The 20,403-nt window shown below is 43.2% G+C and overlaps 2 protein-coding genes across 4 annotated transcripts in view; one reads left to right on the plus strand and one right to left on the minus strand.

Moving 5' to 3' along the window:
* The first annotated feature begins 1,629 nt into the window (after positions 1-1,629).
* On the plus strand, positions 1,630-6,380 carry IFIT5 (interferon induced protein with tetratricopeptide repeats 5). Its single transcript, XM_076338726.1, has 2 exons — positions 1,630-1,714; positions 4,351-6,380. Exons 1-2 carry the CDS (start codon positions 1,710-1,712, stop codon positions 5,786-5,788), a joined length of 1,443 nt encoding a protein of 480 aa, XP_076194841.1. The 5' UTR covers positions 1,630-1,709; the 3' UTR covers positions 5,789-6,380.
* A 3,497-nt stretch (positions 6,381-9,877) lies between these two features.
* The window catches only part of SLC16A12 (solute carrier family 16 member 12), a 35,073-nt gene continuing 24,547 nt past the window's right edge, over positions 9,878-20,403 (minus strand). For 2 of the 3 annotated variants that reach the window (XM_076338727.1, XM_076338729.1), the window contains 5 exons: positions 19,086-19,189; positions 17,689-17,832; positions 14,671-15,262; positions 13,228-13,487; positions 9,879-12,098 (listed from right to left, as the gene is read on the minus strand). In XM_076338727.1, the coding sequence (XP_076194842.1) occupies positions 11,836-12,098; positions 13,228-13,487; positions 14,671-15,262; positions 17,689-17,832; positions 19,086-19,189 (1,363 nt within the window). In that variant the 3' untranslated portion in view covers positions 9,879-11,835. Of the gene's footprint in view, positions 12,099-13,227; positions 13,488-14,670; positions 15,263-17,688; positions 17,833-19,085; positions 19,190-20,403 lie in introns of all 3 variants that reach the window. The other variant, XM_076338728.1, reaches the window with a different exon arrangement.

Below are 20,403 nucleotides of genomic sequence, written 5' to 3' on the forward strand. Positions count from 1 at the left end.
ACACACAGACAAAAAAAAAATCACTTAAATGAGACACAAGAGGTGTGTGTGTGTTACTAAGGCTCTCCAACTTCCTGTAGAAACCAGAAGCTCTCATATGTAAGACTGTTTGTTTTGTTTCGGTTTTGAAAGAAGGGAAAGGCAAAGGACAGCTTTGTCCTGAAGAGTTACTACCTACCGGGAATTCACTCCATGCGGGCTGAAACTCCCCACACCGCCGGGAACCTTCCCCGAGCGCGCGCTTCCCCAGCGGCTTGCAGGCTGCCCCGGCTTCCCCTCGGGCAGCCTGAGGGTCGCTGGAGCAGGCCGGACAGAGCCACGACCTGGCCAAACCTGGAGGATGAGTGCAGCTTACCTCCAGATCCAGAGGTTCGCTCCGCCCTACGTAGATGCTTCCTACACACTTGTGAGGGTGGGGATGCGCACTGTTCTTACCACAGAAGATGAAATTTGCAAGCCAGAGCTTACAAAGCTTGGCAGGCCTGCTCTGTTTGAGCTTGTCCTGACCTGCCTGCAGCTATGTTTTGCTTGGCACAACTGTTGACAGCAATTTCTTATTCTATGTGGGCATGGTGGTGTTGGGTTGGTCATGCTCAGTATATAAAGCTGGGTGAAGAAGAAGTAAGGGGGGGGACGTTCGGAGTGATGGCGTTTGTCTTCCAAAGTAACCGTTATGGGTGATGGAGCCCTGCTTTCCTGGGGATGGCTGAACACCTGCCTGCCCATGGGAAGGAGTGAATGAATTCCTTGTTTTGCTTTGCTTGCATGCGTGGCTTTTGCTTTACCTATTAAACTGTCTTTATCTCAACCCACGAGCATTCTCACTTTTACCCTTCTGATTCTCTCCCCCATCCCACCGGGGGGGAGTGAGCGAGCGGCTGCGTGGTGCTCAGTTGCCGACTGAGGTTAAACCACGACACGGTTGGACTCAGTGATCTTAGAGGTCTTTTCCAACCTTAATGATTCTATGATTCTTGAATTGACTGTCCGTATCTAATATGTTTTACTTTCATTTATCTTTGCACAGTACAACTGCAGTTTTATGTAGAGAGCAGCAACAAACAGTTGTTCTAGGTGGGATGAGGTATTTAGTACTCTTACACAATGACATAGTGAGGAGAAACACAGGCCTGGTACAACAACAAAGACCTTGCGATGTGAAGACACGGGATGAAGGATTGCAGGCAGGAGTGATAAGACGTGCAAGTGTTATGTAGATGACATAACATCATTATTTTTTAACAATAAAACAGGAGCCTAAAGCATGGTGCAAAATTGTGCAAAGATGCATCAGCAGAGGCAGGAGGGGGAAATGACCCTTCTCTAGCCTATGCATGATAACCAGGTCAGCCTATACTAGCCTGAAATATTCTCCTTATCGTAGATGCCTCTGGATTTGAACAAAGTAAACGTTGGGAGCTATTAGGAGCTGTTGCCACATTCTCCACAACACAATGTAATGCATGGCACGAAGCCAGGCTGAAAAAAGCATTTTAGTGACTCATAAGTTTCTATTCCCCTACTGGTGGCTGTTCAAGCTTCTTTTGCAAATTCAGACATAAGCTGAAGTTTCACTTTCTGGTTCCCATTAAATGACTCATAGATCACATGAGGGCTGGAGCACATAAAAGGGAAGTCATAACAACAGTGGGCAGCACTCCTTTGGCTTTGAAGCTAACTTGAGACCACTGAAAAAACGAAGGAAAACCATGAGGTAAGCAAGCAACCCAGTCTCTAAAAGATACTTTTTTGCTACGCCACAGGAAAATAATGCTTATTATTTACATAAATGTAAGTAGTGAGGGACTTTGGGGATCCAAACAGCAGAAAATATTTTACAGAATATTTACTGGAAGAATCAAAATAAAATAGGGATGCTATAGAATATTGTAATGTTATTGTTTCTCCAACAAAGGCCAGTCTGTGAACAGAACTGACAGTCAGAAAAACTGTGTGCATGCAGTTCAGGGATGAAATCCAGGCTGCAGCTGTAGCTCGTGCCCAGCCAAATGGGTGACTGGCACTGATGCATTTGAGAATTTACTTTCTGATCTCTACTACTGCGCGGACCAGCAAAGAGAGCAGTGCAGGTTCTGGGCTGCAGCTTGGAGCGTAAGGGGTGGGTAACATTTTCTGAAGACTGTCCCTCATGCACAGAGGTGCGCACACACACACTCAAATAGGGCACAGCTAAGATGTTTACGACAACTTTGGAAACTGCATTTACCAGTTATGCGTTGAACTAAGCTAAACTGTATTTAATCTGCATCACAAACCTGTTTTTGTGACATTCATGAATATTCATTTTCCACAAATGCCCTTTTATTAATTACTCTCCACTGTTGTTTTCAGCCATGGACATTATCATGGTTCTCAGCTAAGGCAAGAAAAAACAACACACGTTTCATTTTGAATTGAATGGGACTACTTAAATGCTTCAAGCTATTCCTGCTGATTTGAGAGCCAATATCTGTTCTGTGGTATTCAGCTGTAGCCAAAGGTTTCTAACAAGATAGCGATAATAATAGGAACTTACTCTCACTTCCCCTTCATCCCAAAAGAACTGTAATTACCTCACATGCAGCTTTCTAATTAGGAACTGTTGTTAATACAAATCAAAAACATCAGTTAGGCAGAGGAGATTATTTGAGAAAGGCAAAAAAGTCTGTAAGACAAACTTATGCGTTAACAGCATTTATAAATACCTTTTTTGTCTGATTTTCCTCCAGTACCTCCGTGTCAGATAGTTTGGGTGGAAACGTGTGTTCAGGGTTGCTTTCCCCAGTGTCGCTTTACCCAGCGTCCTTCCCGCTGTCCCAGAACCTGTAAGAATTGCTTCCCGATTCCTCCTTGATTTGCCTCCTCATAATTTTCCAGTCTTTCCATTCTTTGTTTTTTTTTTTTTACCCAAAAGACATCTCCTCTTTTACGTGATTGTGCAGTTGAGCAGCAGCACACCTTGTACCATGCAGGCTGTTAGACCCTCTAGGTTTTACAGGAGGGAGAGCAGAGTAGCCTTTCTAACAACAAAGGATTTGGCTGAGAAGCCTCGGTTATAAGGTCGTGTATAACTCCTTCTTTAAGGGAGAGCACAACGTGGACTAAAGTGTTGTCTTCTCTGCATTGTAAAGGTTTGTCCTTGATAGACTGTGTGATAAAAGCTGGTCTGCGCACCCACACAGGGGCACAGGCAGGCAGTGGCAGGAGGGAGAACCCAAATAACACCCTGCCCCGGCAGCTCCCAGGCCCGTCCCAAGAGCCATCAGCCCATCCCCATGCACACGGAGGAGCACAGAGGCACAAGGGCAGCCGGGGGCTCCCCAGTGCCCCAGTCAGGGACATGAGCCCCCACCCGGCCCTCCCAGGGCTGCCCCAGGGGACCCTCAGCCCCACGGGCCGGAGGGACACCCGGCATCAGGGGTCCACAGGAGTGCCTTACAGTCTGAACTGCCTAGGAATATGGGACATGTTATGGGATGCAGGGAAAAGCACTTGGGGATTCTGCGAGACTTATTATGGGATGTTTGGGGAGGGGACCAAAGGCAGGGAAAGGAGGGATCTGGGTGATTTGGGAAGGAACAAATACTGAAAACTAGAGAGGGATAAAGGGGTATTAAGGACCAGTGGTTTGTAAACAGGGTCTGGTCACCTAGGTGGCGAGAGGATCCCTGGCCAGCTACTGGATGTCCAAAGCCAGCTTCTGGGGATCCATAGGGTTAGTGAGGGAGTGAGGGAGTGGTCTGTACCAGCAAGTGGAGTGGGCTTGCACCCTCGGGGGCCTGTACACCCAAGCGCCAGCAACTGGGGAGACTGGTGGGATCCGGGAGCCAGCTACTGGATAGATCAGTATAATCATAACATAAAAATGGTGCTATGATCTAACAAACAAGGATTTACAAATGCAGGAAATTAAAAATTAAATTTATAATCCAAACCATAAAATATACAGAGACATGGGAGAGGCACTATATTACTTTCTCTATATTTTGGAGGAAGTTTTTTATTTTATTACCTCTTTTGGGTAGGCTTCAGCAGTTGTTCCCAGCATAGGAAATATATTCCTGAGGCCCAGAGGGGTGCCAGCTTTACCACAGAGACTAGCCCTCCTCTGACATCCAGACCACCAGCTCTGTTGCTACGTAAGAGGTGCCCTCATACACTGGCAAGGAGAATTACTAAAATAACTATGCAGCTCTTTAGACTTATGGTTTCCCACAGCTTTGGCTTGTTGGAGACTAGTGGCACCAGGTGAGGTATTGCCTGCTTTTGAAGTACATCATGCCTGGTTTAAAAACAAGAGTAGCAAAAAGCAAATGGAGTATAAGTAAGTTTTTCTTTGTTTTCTTCTAGTACCATTTCCAAGAATTCCTTGAAGACGTCCCTGCTGGAGCTAGAATGTCATTTTACATGGACTTTGCTGAAGCAGGATGTGGATCTTGATGAGCTAGAGGAAACTATAGGCGATCAGATTGAGTTTTTAATAAAATCTAACATCACAAATTATAATCTACTATCCTATGTATGCCACCTAAAGAATTCAAATGAGGAAGCCCTGAGAAATCTCCAAAAAGCTGAAGAAGAAATTAAAAAAAATTATCCAGATGAAATTGCCAGGAGAAGTCTTGTTACCTGGGGGAACTATGCCTGGATCTATTACCACATGGAGAGATACAAAGAAGCTCAAACTTACGTAAACAAAGTGGAAAACAGCTGCAAAAAGCTTTCAAGTACTGCTCAATGGAAGATTCAGCTTCCAGAGATCTATGCTGAGCAAGGATGGGCATTATTAAAGTTTGGGGGAAAATACTACATGAGAGCAAAGAATTGCTTTGAAAATGCTCTGAAGAATGAACCCGATAACCCAGAATTTAATGCCGGCTATGCAATAGCAATGTATCGTTTGGAAGATTTTTCTCACAGACAATGCGAAGATGCAAGCCTGTCCATCAAGCCCCTTAAGCGTGCAGTGCAACTGAATCCAAAGGATACTTTCATTGTGGCATTACTTGCATTAAAACTTCAGGACTTCAAGCAAGTTGAAGAAGGGGAGAGGTACATTGAAGCAGCAATGCAGAAAACCCCTGACCTTCCTTATGTCCTGCGGTATGCTGCTAAGTTTTACAGAAGGAAAGGAGAAGTGGACAAGGCACTGAAGATTTTGAAAAAGGCCATAGCAGTGACACCAAAATCTGCCTTTTTGCATCACCAACTAGGACTCTGCTACAGAGCAAAGCTGTTTCAATTGAAAAAGACTACAAGATATCCACCTCAAGAACAAGTGGAGGAATTCATCCGACTTTCCATTTTTCATTTTAAAATGGCGACTGACCAAAAGACAAAATTTTTTAGTGCCCATGTTGACCTAGCAAACATGTATGCACAAGGAAAGAGGTATGAAAAAGCAGAAGAGACATTTCAGAAAGCGTTTCAGATAAATATTCTATCCTATAATGATAAACAAGAATACTACTACCATTATGGCAATTTTCAGCATTTTCACATGAAATCGGAATCTGAAGCCATTAGGTATTACCTAGAAGGGCTGAAAATCGAAAAAGATTCTTATATAAGATCTAAGTGCAGAGATGCTCTGAATCAATTGTTGGAAAAGAGAATTCAGGGAGGTTTAGGAGATGCAACAGATTTCGGTACGCTTGGGCTCATTCATAATCTAAATGGTGAGAAACATAAAGCAACTGAGTGCTATGAGAAAGCCGTTGCATTGTGTCCTGACAATGAAGAATATTTGAGTGCATTATGTGAGCTACGACTTTCCATCTCAAGCTAAAGCTCCCAAAAATCCTTCACACCAAAAAAAATCCCCAAACCCAATAACATTTCAACAGACTCTCAAAACTACTTTTTTTTTTTAAGGTTGAAGTTATAACCAGATGAAACATCTGGTGGCATTACTTTCTGGTGATAATGTAGAAACTGCAGATGATGATTGTTCATTTGTTTGTTCATTCACAAACAGAGAGCATGCTTGGAAAGCCTAAATAATAGCTAAGCTATCTTAGTCTTCAATGCTAACACTGGTATAAAGGTTGTGTTTAAGTGATGATCTGTAGAACACAGAACTAAGCTGGAAATCAGATCTTACCTTCTACTGAGAAAAAGATAAGGGAATTGTATTGTAGTATTTCATCTATCCACTTGAAAGGCATGCTTATACACAAACGGAATTTCTGATGCTTTTTCAAATATTTAAAAAATGTCTTTCTTTAGTGTTATTTAGAAGAAGCTTTTGTTGAAGACTTGTTCAGTTTACTCCCTTGTATGTTGTTTAACTATGAAAAATAACCACTGTTTGGCTAGTCACTGGAAAGCTTACAAAACATGCATTATTTTTGTGAACTATTAAAGAGCATTGCATCCATTGACTATTGCTTTTGGTATCTCCCTGCTGACCAATCCTCATGTTAGTAGATGAAAGAAAGGGAAACGGCCATTCGAAAAAGTAACAGGGATAAAGTTTTGGCAGGATATGAAAGGGTCAGGAGACAGCCCCATTTATTTTCCCAAACTCTCAGCAAAGCTTCAGAGGTGTTGCACCAAAGAATTAAACTGTGCACAAAAGAACAGCCGTCTAGTTTACCCAAAACCGCGCTCTCAGGAACCGGTACAGCAAACATCTGGAGAGGAAGGAAAGGCAGTCTTTGAGATGCCGAAGAGATGGCTATCCGAGGCCATGCTTGTGAAACAAGCCGGGGATAGAAAACACACAAGAAACGTACTGAACTGGACATGGAGGGCAGAGCACAGCTAGAGCAAAGAGTTGCATCAGCACCAGAGAACAGGGCAGCAGAACGCAAGGGGTGTGTGGGAGAAGGGGTGGGTGCCCACAGTGTCTACGTGAATGGAAGAAAGAGCTGAAAGGACAGAGAGAACGGGTGGGGAGGTGAGTGTCTTCAGATATCCAACTAAAAGTCAGTATTCTTTACAACAGGACAGCCTACTTCCACAGTACTGTACCTTGGTATAATAGATCACGGTGCTCAGGGAAAACTAATGCTGTACTTCCAAAACACTTCTGAGTCCCAGCCAGTAGCATAGAACGAAGCAAACCAGTGACAGAGCCCATCAGGAAGGATGTGCACTTTTGTTGCCAGCCATCCTGGAGCATTCCTGCCCCCGCAACAGCAGTCCCACGTACAGACAGGATGACAGGCCTGAGGGAGTGTAAAATAGGATGCCAGATCATGAAACATCAAGAAACCTCTCCCCTCTCAGCTCTCCCTCAAAGAATCTTTCATAATACAAGCAGAAGTGATCAGGAGCTTAACGGTGTACATAATACAACCACACCTTCTTCCTAAGAAAAGACTGGGGCAAAATCCATCCTTGTTTTCCAGCCAGCTGCCAGCTTCTCTCTTAGAAACAAAGGTGGCCCTACCTAGGGAAAGAGCAGGGAGGGAGGAGAACAGGAAGGCCTGGGAGCAGGACTGACACACCACTCCTGAAAGCTGGTAGGAACAACAGTAGGGCTGAAGTGAGGAACCGGTGAATACCTATGGTGGTGTGCTCAGCTATGTGGGCAAAAGGGTACGTTAGGCAACGTCACTGCCTTTCTCAATCTTGAGGCTCATAACGTCAGCATCGTTGCCACCCAAACCCTCCTGAGGGCATGGAGGGAAGCAGGGAAGAATTCGAGGAAGAGGTGGTGTAGGTTCCCGAAGCCATGGTGACACATCCGTGCTCCCCTCCACACCCTGCCACCCGCGCCTCTCCTGCCTCTCTCCTGGAAAATGAACCTTGCAGAAACAAGGAGAAGCAGTAAAGTATTTTGAGAAAGATGTAAGCCTGAATTTTTATGAAGAGTCAGAGCGGCTCAATCTTCTCCACAGAGAATAAGTTGACTGTGAGGCATAGCGATGCAAGAAATCTATTTGTTGTGCCTTACCTTCTTCGGCCTCTGGAGGATTGCACTGGACCGCAGTACTACCCAGGGATGCTCTGTGCAAACACTGCCTTCTAGTTCTTGCCTAGTGTCTTGTAAATGAGGAGAAATGTTATTTCCCGCAGGGTGGTGCTGCTGCATTGCCTGGCGTGGCGACACAGGGCAGGGCCTGAGCTTGAGCTTCAGGAAGCGGACAAAACCAAGCACGCATTTTGCAGCGTCCAAGTCCCGTGGGCAAAACCAGAACCACACAGAAGCTGAACGCCTCTCAATTCGCACCCAAGTATGAATACATCACTGGAGCGGTGCAGGGAAAAAAGGAGTGAAGATAAATGAATACTTCCTGAAGGGTTATGACTCAAAAGCACCTTCTAAATTATATAGAAAACTCTACTGGAATACACCAGAATAGTTACTTAGAAGAAGGTATTATTTATTGAGGCGATCCCAACTGAGGACTTCGTTATGCTGACCATGAAGTACTGTTACAGCTTAACTTAAACGAGCTCTTCCTTCTCACATAAATTTGTAACTCTTTAGGAGGCAAACAAGGAACTGTTGTGGCAATATAAAATATATTCACCATATAGTAGCACGGACCACCTTTGTTTTTCAGGAGATAAATTATCATCCAAGCTGGCAGAAATGTTTCAGGCTCAAAGTTTTCTCTTTTTTTCTGAAAACATGGTTATTTTTCAACAGAAGGTACTTGACTCCAATGCTGTTTTCACACAATTTTTCAAGGTACAATTTATTAAGTGTTCCAAAGCCAATCTGATAAAAATTATCACTAGAACATAAGCAATTTCAAAAGAATGATGATTTCCCCATTTCAAACCTCATGGAATGGAAACAGATGGGATAACTTCAGCAGTTGTAAGCAGTTTCACTTACACTGAATTCCCATTCACTGCACGGAACAGAGTATTATCCCAGGCAGGATTCATCTGAGGTAGGATCCATCCGTTTCTGTCTCGGACAGATGTTACCCCAGCCAAGTCGGACCACGCTGTCCCGGGAAGCCAGACAGGCTCAGCAGTGCAGTGCTCCATTCAAGCTCCTATCCGTCAGTGCTCTACAGGGCTGGTGGGAACACGCAGCGTTAGCTGGGGAAATTGTTCACAGCTAGCCCAGGTATCTCTGCCTACTGCTGCACCATGCCAGGAAATATCCTCTGTGGAGAACAGCCTGAATATTATAGTCTCTGAAAAAAACATTGCAGATACAATAAATCATTTTTTAAAAACGGTATAATCCAGAGACTTCTATAACGCGCTGCCTGAAACATTTCACATGGTGGGCTGAAGATGAGCTGTTCAGTTTGGGTCGTGTGGACCAGGGGGTAGAGGTTTGGCATGAGGCTTTGCAAACCTGGATTGTATTGCCATTTCTTCCGCTCGCAGGTCATTTCTTGTTACGCTTCCTTCCTCCTGCTTCTGAGCCGGGGAGATTCATGACAGGGCTGACATTTCACAGTGTGTTTTTTTGCACAGAAAGCGTCATTCTGGTATATAAGCTTTTGTCCATTGGCTTAATTCACAGCAGAAACAGTGTTGGAAAACCCTGAAATAATTCTATCATTTTCTACAAAAGGTCTGTGTACAAAACCAGTTGAATGTTTTCTGCTGAATTAGACATTTAAAACAAGAAATATTGCCTTAATTATAAGTTAAACACAAAACAGAAAAGCCTATGAAAAATATCTTGAAATTAAAAAAAAATTCAAAAAATGCTAATAACGTAGTATACGGTATTGTTTACTAGGATAAAAATGCATATAGTACTATTCCAACAGGCTTTTAGAATATGCAGTTCTGGCATGAACAACTGCTGACATGTCATGATGTGGTAAAAAAAAGTAATTTTTTGTAAAGTAAATGACAGCAGTAACTTACAACTTTTTGAAATAGCTTATCTTCTTTGTAGACCACATATTCCCTACTTTTTGATATAAACTTTTGCATTAAGATCTAAAACAATATCTTCTTCACTACTAATTCCTAAAGCCACCTCTTTTTTTCCCCTCCCAAATGTGCATATTTTTCCTATCTCATTAAGAAATATCATGGATAATTTGTCTTTTTTTACGAATGTACATTAAAATCAAAATTAGGGCCCAGGACTCAATTGCCACGCAGAGCTGAAAAAAGGTTATGTCATCAGTTTTAAGCAGTTTTTGCACTCCCATCTCTTAATCTGTGGTCTGTGCATGTAAGTCATGCTACTGGCTCTGACTACATTTCTGAAGCAGGGCAGCGAGAAATGCTTTGAGCACAGACAACTGAAGTCAAACAATTTTAATATGTTATATTTGAAATATGCATGAATAATAGAACTACTTGATACACATACTATTCATATATATAAAAAATACATTATACCACTATGGCTGTAATCTTGATCTAAATCAAATTTGTGAACATCAGTCTATTTTGCTTTCCCTTCTGAGGCACAGACTGGAATAGGACACCATGAGCAACCATTGAATACACTGCAGATGATTAACAAAACTATTAGTTCAGCCCTGATAAAAATCATTTGGACTCTGCTCAATTTGCTAATCAAAACACAGAAGTGATTTACATTGCAGAACGTGAAGTTCCTCCATTGCTGACAACAGTTTCACTCTGGAAATGTAGAAACATCCCATTATTTATTAAATCATCACATCAGTAATTTACCCCCTGAGCCTCATGGAGTCTATAGCTCCCATGAAGCAGCCAGCTGTAGTATATTCCTCACGCAAGTAGCAGGAAACCATTGGCAAATCGCAGCTGTTGTGTTCTGGCCATCCAGGACAAGTGACCCGATCCGCTCTTCAGTTGGCACAAACGAGTCATTTGCACCATCTGAAGATACAACTCCTGGGTCCAAGAAGAGACAGACTTGCCACTGGAGTACGCAGAAACAACTTTGTCTGCCAACATCCTCTTTACTAACAGCCTGTGGAGTGGGCAGTTTCTCAGTCATCTGCTTGCAGGGACTCTAAATTTCAACAGCTGCTGATTTTACAGGAGAAAGAGGCTCTGTATTTGGAAAACCACGAGCCTCTCCTCTGGTCTCCTGGGCTGCCTTTGGGCTTCTTCCAACTAATGCAGCTAAAGCAGGTTTGTCTATCAGCACACCTAGTCCCCTGGCACAAATTTACTCCTCTTCAGATAGTAGAAGAGCCACAGCACCTCTTCCACCCTCCCGGACAAGAATCATACCTGGAATGTGAATGTTTAGAAATTCAAGCTTTGAAGATATCCAGGAAAAAAAGCAGCAACCACCTCAAAATTTTGCTGTAGGGGGCTTGGGAAAGCACGTCTAAAACCATATTTGAAATTAAATTGCAATTTATGTACAAAATTCAGGCACACTGTAAAAATTAAAGCTGGTCCAGAGATACTTTCAGCATCAATCACAGTTTCCTGCCAGATTTAAAAAAAAAAAAAAAAAAGCCTTTGGCATTTGAAACAGTTATTTGCAAAGAGTTTAATGCAGACTGATAAATGTGGAGGTTTTCTGGTGGTGTGTGTGTGATTAGTCCATTGAAACATAATAGCCCAGAACACCAAAAAGCTTATTTCATTAATACTATTTCTGAAATAATTTAAACTTTATTGTTCAGTTTTGGTGACTGATTACTTTATAGGTTTCTTCTGATTATAGCCAATTAGCATCTTTGAGATTACCTGTGGAGTTGACATATGGCGTTTCAAATAAATCTGTGAACATTTGTATCTACAAACTCTCTCTATTTTCAGGCTAGCTTTCTTCTATTACTGCATTAACTTGGTGTTACTGTTGCTGTTTAGCCAACTAAAACATGACAGAAAAATCTAATTGAGAGATGCCTTGTTTCACAGGAGTAATATCTTCAACAGCGTAACACTACAGAGCCACCTCCATCTCAGTCATGGCTGTGCAGTGCTGAATCTTGACGGCACTTGTCATCTGTTGCTGTAGCTGTTTGTATCCGCAGCCAAAAATTCAACATCCTTTTGGTCTAATTCTGCCGTGACAGAATAAGCTATTGCTCCGTTTGTCCAGATGTGCTGTTTGGTGCCAGTATCATTGGTGAGCGACCGCAAATGCGTTCTTTTGATTTTCTTTGCTAGGCTTGCAAAGCACAATAACGTTGAACTAAATATCATAGAAAATCCACTCAGGAGGAATGATGCAGTATAGCTGCCAGTTGTGTCCACAAGCCAACCTGTAGGAAAACAAATCGTGGGTTTTTAAAGGCCCACCAAAATTCTGATAATTTACAAATCCTGTGATCAACAGGAGTTTTATAAACTTCTGGAGTTATCAGATATAAATGTAATCAAACAACATGGGTTGACATCACGTCACTATACTTTTACCTCCTGGGGCAGGCAGGGATTTGTCCTCAGCAGACAGGTAAGATTTTTATGGGCTTTTGTTTAGAGATCAAACCCATGAGAAAAGGCACAGCAGTCATCACCACAATACTAAACAAACGTCTTTCAACTGCATGGATTTAACTGGCAGTCTGTAGACATGCTTAGAGAGCCCTGGGATTAAATACTGTGTGCATGAGATCCTCATACAGAAACATCTAGTGAGTTATGCCCAAGGCTCATGTGTCACTTAAAAGAATTCCATTTTGCAATATTTTTTGCTATGGAAAATTAAGTTAAAAGCTTCAGAAACAGAGATTAATTGGGAATTGATGTGAACAGCAAACAAAATATGCATATATATACATGGCTGTTTGAAAAAGATCTCTGTCCTTCCACAATACTCAAAACTGCGTGAAGGTCTTTCTAAAGAATAATAGGAGTACAGCTCTCATCCTTACTTCACTGTAATGGAACCGATGGGGCAAATGATGGTTAGATATTACAGTGATGAGCCTGTGACCAAACAGCAGTAAAGCTGACTCACCCACCTGTTCAAAGCAGTCTGGAGATGAAAAGATCAAGTCCTCTGCACACAAAAAAACCCCCAACCTTGGAATAAAACTCTCTTTAGGTTACATTTTCAAAATCGTGTAATTTCACAGTGAAATCTTTTGTTCCTTCTACTTGCACAATTTCTGAACTACATGAAGTGGTGATGTAACAGTTCTTAGAAGCCCCATTCCATACTGTTTTGTTTTTTAAATTTCAGCTCGCTCTATATATAGAAATAATCCCAACAAGACAGGGTTTAAGTGGGATCTAGAGTCTTATGAAGGTCTAGGTGTGTTGTTTCCCTGCCCAGGGGCTACCTCCACATTCAGTGTGCATTTGCTGTCATTCCTCTCCTTTTACATCACACCAACAGGTAAATCTGAAGTAGCAATAAGATTATAGGAAAGTCATTTGTGAACTGACCTGCAACAGGCGGGCTCACTAGATATGGTATGGCATGCAGAAAATACACAACACCCAGTGCTGATGATAAGGAAGAAGTTCCCACTACATCTGCTGTCACGACAGGGATCAGCGTTACATAGGCTCCATCAAAGTAGCCAAAGGTAAATGAGAACGGCACAAGCAAGGGGAATTTTTGGAGAACTGGCAGGAAAAGACAACAGAGGCCATCCATTCCCACAGCAAAGAGGTAGCAAAAGTGCCGATGCTTCTTCAGACACCTGCAAATTTCAAAATGGAAAAGAAACAGATTATCACTGGACACAGCATCTCAGTTTCTATGCCCTGGCATGCAGCACTTCAGTCTCTCTCTCTCTCTCTTTTATATAGCTCAAATTTAATTCCATTTTCTTACACAGCCTTCAAGATGAAAAGCTCAACACTGACGAGCCCAGGTAGGGAAAGCTGCCCACCTACGGCCGCAGAAACATCTGGTAAGCAGCAGCCCATCCTGCCTGCCATGTTCTTTGGGCTGTCCCTAGTGAGGGGAGCCACTCCGCTGTCAGGATTTTGCAGCCCAGTGAAGTTTCAGTGTTCAAAGCAGTATTCCATCAGGCTTTACATCCCAGTCCAGCAAGGTGCTCCCAATATTATGCAAAAAATATTACAGTATACCTCTCTTAGCTGTCATCCTTCGCATCAGACCTTGAACACTGGAGTTAGCGTGAGCTAAGTGAGATGGCAATTCCCTTTCTCTCTGCCCCACAAAACCAATGATCGATTTTTCCCACAAACTGAATACGCTCAAAGAATGCGTCCTTTAGACTCAAAATCCTTCTTAATTTAGCCAGTCTCTACTGATGTTACAGATGCTGCACACAGATGTTTGGAGTGAGCTGAGTTAGCAAAGCACGGTGAGTTCTCATATACTGGAAAATGTATAACAATTTTAGGCCAGTTCTTCTGAGTATATGCCTGACAGTGTTGGGCCAGACCCTTGACCCTTTTCCATGACTTCTGTGCCTCCCCAGCAGCACAAAAGAGATGGAAAGGCAGAGGAAGTAGAGCGAGACCCTCTAGGAACCAGGTACAGAGGATCACGCTCAACATAACTCATATGCAGGGGGTTACATTTCCACTGTCAAATGCAAGAGCTTTGCACAAACACGTCATTTCTTCAAGAAAAAAAAAATGAAACCAGCAGAATTGAACAAACTCGAAAGAGACAAAAACATTAAATAGTAAGCATTTCTGAAAGTTAGACTGTGTTGGGTTTTTTGGTTTGTTTTTTTTTTTTTTTTTGTTTTGTTTTTTTTTTTTGTTTGTTTTTTTTTTTTTTTTTTTTTTTAAGTCACACATCCTACAGAAAAAGTCCATAATGTTAACTTTTACATGTATTACACCTCACTTGCATCCAGCCTCCCACCAGCTAAAGCTTATACTTGCTTAGCCGTAAGCCATTACCTTCTGTCTGTTAGCCATCCAAAGGTGATATTACCAATGATGTCTATGACACCAAGTATGGACATGAGGAAGGCAGCCTGGTGATGACTCACCCCAACGCTCAAAGCATAAGGCACTAGGTAGACAAAAAGAGGGCTACAGCCATATGCCATAAATAAAACCGACACTGCCAGCACCATGAAGCCTGGCATCAGTAAAAAGTCATATTCCTTCCATGAACAGTAGCATAAACATTCATGAGACCACACTTCGATTAAAGATGGACAGATGGACATTCGCTTTAAGTCTCGTTTCTGTGCTTCGGGAACATAATCCTGTTCAAGAAACTCAGGAGCAGTTTTACGGTCCTCTTTAAGAGCAATAGGCCGCATCAAGGCACCACAGACACAGAGGTTTAAAACAAAACCTCCCAGGATGAGTAAAGCTCCACGCCAGGAAAACTGCTCGATTAAGAGCTGGACCACGGGGGCCAGGATGAAGGTACCGATTCCACTTCCTGACATGGCTATTCCATACGCCAGCGCTTTCTTTTTGTTGAAATATTTGCCCACCATCGCGATGGCTGGAGAATAACAGAGTGCAAACCCAAGTCCTAGAAAAGAAGCACAGTGCAGATGGCTTAATACTGAGCATGACATATGGAACACACTAAATTAAACCACATAACCTACTTTCATTAGTACAAACAAATAGGAAGCTTTTTCTGATTCCGTATCACACAGCTCAGTCACAGTGTGAAGAGAAACCAGGATGACTCCTTTCTTCCACTGTCAGGGTCACTGACTTGACAAACCTAACGGATCTTCATTAATCCACGATAACAAGGCTCAGAAAGAAGTGATGGGGTTCACTTAATAACAAGAACAAGGACAATCAATAAACATCCGAAAAATAGCGTGTCAGCCTCTCCTGGATGCAAGATGAGGTCTTGACCCAGGGTCTGCGCAAACGCTGGCACTGGGCACGCTGTCCTGATGAGGCACCACTTTTGTGTTTCAGTCTGTTGCAATCCTGAACATTCATTTTCAGGTCTCTGAAACACAGTACAAAGAGTCTGTCTCTGTTACTAATATTCTACAATAAACCTTTTTCAGTTAGCTAAACAAACTCCACACAGCAGCTGCTTAGAGTCCTGACCGTTTTAAAACCCTGCCTACAAGGTAAAGAGGGGGGGAAAGCCTCAGAAAACAGAGACATGCCCAATTTAGTAAACAAGTAAGATCCATCTCTTGGACTGGGAAGAAGATTGTGATCTCTGCTGCAGAACCAGAGAGCAGATTTTAATCATCAAATGCTTGCCCTAACACTAAAACATATAGTTCTGCATCAGCCGCAGAAATGAGTTCCTGACTAGGGTTTTGGAGCATGTCCTACACTGAGGGTAAAACGGTCCCCACTGCCTTTGGCAGAACTCGCCAATAGAGGAGATAATCACCTGGCGCCGTAAGCAGCTTGCCACGTCCTCCTCAAAGGCCGCACTGTGCCAGGCGGGCACTAAGCCTGCCGGGACAGGATAAGCGGATTAGAGGGACTCTGGGCGGTGGGAGCCCGCTCTGGCACCCCTCAGGAGGTGAAGGGAGGAGCAAGGCGGAGAGCTGGGGTTGGACCTGTGTGGGCAGCAGAGCCAGAGGAGCAGCCCCGAGCTAGACATCATCACTCGAGAGCTGTGAAAATCATACTCTATTTGGCATACACACCGTTTATTTTTTAGTGAGTTGGCAGGGGGAAAGAGGTCCCAAAAAAAGCCGATAAATGTCCTGTGAAAAGCAGAAATGCAAAGTTTGGGGCTGAAAACATTTTCATACCTCTTAGAAGGAACCCTGCTACTCCCCCATCTCACCTCTGCTTCACTCCTCACAGTTTCAAGTCCTGCAGCTTTTATGGATTTAGACCTTCACCAGTTATGCTCCCACCTCCTCTCTGGGTTGGGGCACCACCTCTAGCCTTTACCAACAGTTCACTTCTCCATTAATCAGTCCCCACAGACTAGAAGTTCACTGCTTGTAGAACTGGCTCTCTGCAACTCCATGTACAAAGTGCAACTGCTTTCCCACCTCGGTATTCACATCAGGAAGCCTCAGTGGCATTAGCATGGTATGTGGCACAGTCCCTCGAGTTACAAGGAGCCTTTTTATTTGGTATGAACACATTTGTCAAAGATTAACATTGTAATACAGGAGCGACAAGCACTACAAGAAGGATATTTTTTTTTTTAAACAAATAAGCTGTTGGCAGCATGCGAACTGCAGTAATTCCACCAACTTGTTACTAAAACAGCAGGGGACCAAGTACAAGGGCTTATATCACCGTGGCTACCAGGTCAGCATTAATGAGGAAGGAATGTCAGTGTGACCACGGGCACCTCACAAGTTCCTCTGTGCACAGCAAACACAGAGAGATAGGAGAGAGCAAAGATATTTGTTACCACCATACCTGAACGCAAACGGAGGACCTGCTACAGCAATACTACCAACCAGCAGTTTGTTTGCTTTTCCAATGGAATGTAATGCAGACAAAAATAAGGTGCACAGCTGAGGTACCAGGTATTCACCCAGTGCTGCTCCTCTGCCCATTTACTCTTTTATTTTGATTTAAACTTTTTTTTTTTAATATGCAAGTATTTTGGGGCAGTCTAGAACTCCTACCATAACAAACTCCTCCCAAATCACAGGCAAAAAAGGAAACATTTTTGTGTGTCACCTGCAACAGGAGTCCTTCCTAACCTCCCATAATTTCAGAACTTCATCCGTAGTCCTCTCTCTAACAGAAGTTAAAGAGTTGCTTTTGCAGCGTGCTGCGTTTGGGCTGTATGAGACTCACCGAGTGCTGAAGCCTCCACAGGGGCAGCCAAAGTCTGTCTTTTACAATGAAGGGAACAGGTCTGAGTATCTCTATTGACCAGTGCGGTGGCAATATGACATGGAGAAGAGATCACCCCTCTTGAAAGGAAGGGGCCATCATTTTTAATATTCCCGTGTTATTTTCCTGGCAGGAACAAAGGGGCTGAATGCCTCCTACCTGTAAGGACTCCTAATGATAAGTAGAGATGTTCCAGGCTGGTGGCAAATGAACTCAAAATTAGTCCAGTAGATGCAAGCAGGCCTCCTAGCATGATACCAACTTGGCAGGATACATGATTACTGATTAAACTCCCAAGCGGGGCTTCAAAGAAACAAATAAAGCTGGTGGTTAATGGCAGGTCCTCACACACTGTTGCAACTGTCATCAAGGAAAAGGAAGCAGTAGGCAAGCAGGAGAAAATGGTGATCACAGCTACACAGAGTGGTCTTCCAACATCCCCCCTATCACAATGGTGTGAGCACCAAAAAACTGCTAAAAATCATCTTCCTGAAAATCAGGATAAAACTGAAATTTACACTAGCTTTCTCAGCAGCCATTTTAGTAGATCAAAGTCATTACAGGACACAGCTACTTCATAGTTTTTGGGGTCAAGAGAGGCCACAGTGGCAGCCCACACTGTTCATTACTCCACGCTTACAACACTGAGACCTTCCCCTACCAGGAATTTGCACTTCAACCCTCAGTAACTTCAGGCGTCCTTCCTCACTCCTCCCTGGCCTTGTGGGCTCTGCGCCAGACCCAAACAGGAGACGTCTCACATCTTTTGAACCATCTCCGGGGCTGCTACCCCACTCCTGCACTTCTCCAATGTCGATGGCTCCCAGATCACCCTGCCTCTACCATGGGGTGTCATCACCAGCGCTCTCACTCTCCGCTACCTGCAATGCCAGGGCAAGGTTATCCTAATTTCTCTTTTTTCCCCCAAGATATAACCCGGCTGACACAGGAGAGTTGCTGTGTCTCATTCCAGCTGTGTCCCTATGCCTTCATAGCAATTCTCATGGATTAACCCTCTTCCACAGGATTAGGGCATGGATTTTCACCTAGCTGCACAGTTTTAAAGTAAACTGATGAGAAATTTGGTACAACTGCTGCATTGATGCATGTCATTTTTAGTAACACTGAATTTTCTTTTAAGGGAAAAGACTATTTGTAAACATACGAGTTTGCTAAAAGGAGGATGACTGTGACTTGATCTGAAGGCAAGATGTACATCCTGTGCTAAGTCTCAAATATGATTCCAATCAAAAGGCAAAAGAAACAAGTGCTCAGTTAGTAGCTCTCAAACACGACTTGTCCCACTAGACCTCGACAAAAGTACATCTCTGAAAACTCAGATCATTTGACAAAACAAAGTTCTGCTTCTTTTCTATAGTATGAAGACACTCCCTTCCTGCACAGCTATGCTGGGGGAAGCAGCTTGGATATACCATACACCAGAGAGCCCACAGTATCTACCTTTCCCAGCTGACTCCACCAACTTGTGAACACACTAAAACCAGATGGAGCTGAAGAAAACACAGCCACATTAGTCTTAAAAGGGTAATACACACCACAGAGCATCGTAGCACAGTCGACAATGGAGTGGATCCAAGCTGTTCTGGCATAATCCTGCCCAAAGTATGCCTGGAACTCCACAAAAAAAATGGAGATGCACCTAGGAAAGAAAACATGAATGCCAGTCTGGTGAACATAGGATATTTGCCTCACAGAAAACACCGGTCTCGCTCTTCAGGTATAAAGAGTACCCACTTGAAGATCCTCTCCAGCTCCCAGGAAAATCAAATCAGTGGTTTGCCTAAATCCCAATGAGATGGAGAAATTTTTAAACAGTTTCTAAAGGATATTGGAAACAAAGGGCTACCTTAACGCATAAGGGACAAGACATGAAATGATGTGTGCAATCTGACTAATTCCAACAGTAGTCTGCGTAAGGCACCTAGGCTAGGGTGGTTCAACCAGAGAAGAATCCTTGCTTTGAATGGCAAGAACTGAATCACAAATTGGTGTCCAACTATTATCCCAAGAGTGGGATTAGACAATTAGGCTGATGTAGAACCTAATTCAGACAGATAACTACTCCAGAGAGATTACGAACATTATAATACCACGTTTCTCACTGTGGTATCTGCTGCTAGATTTTTATAACTCATATTATTTTTCACTGAAATGAAACTGAAGTTGTAATTATCACCAGCAATTTATAGCCCACATAATGATGTTGCTTCCCTGGTACACAAAGCCCCAGCTCCCCAGTTCTTCACTGACCTGGTTGCTCGCTAATGGTGGCATTCACATCTGCACAAACTGGCGGGGCAGGGCCAGCATAGTACCTATAGAGCCAGCACCACCTATAACTATGTGTTCATGGATGCACAAGTGCAAAGCAAGTGAAGAGCAACTCCTCATGAACAGGGAATCAAAACACAGCAGGAGCCCATGGACCTTACAATAGTTTATTAAAATGCTTCCAGAAGAGGTTACTTTGCTCTGCTTAACGAGCGTTACTGTTCTACCTGTCTCTGCAGGGGAACAGATTAAAAGGCTGCAGTTTCATTCCGGTTTCTGGATCAGCTAGAGATCCCTTTTCCCCCTCTCTTTTTTCCTCCTGCAAATCAACAAACAACCACTTTCTTCAGCTTTTTTTCTTGCACATACTTCATTCTTGTATATACTCTAAATGTGTGCCAGCCGTTAGATGATTTCTTGGACTTAACACATTTCACACGTGAAAAAGGAATTAGATCCACTAGGAAATCTCTACTGTTATTACAGAATTGCATACATAAACTAACACTGTATCAATGTTTCCATGCCCTTTTATGCTGTTGACTCCAAGACCCTAGACTTTAGATCCCTAAACCCGGTAGC

This window comes from Aptenodytes patagonicus, chromosome 5 (genome assembly GCF_965638725.1).
Source record: "Aptenodytes patagonicus chromosome 5, bAptPat1.pri.cur, whole genome shotgun sequence".
Lineage (NCBI taxonomy): Eukaryota > Metazoa > Chordata > Aves > Sphenisciformes > Spheniscidae > Aptenodytes > Aptenodytes patagonicus.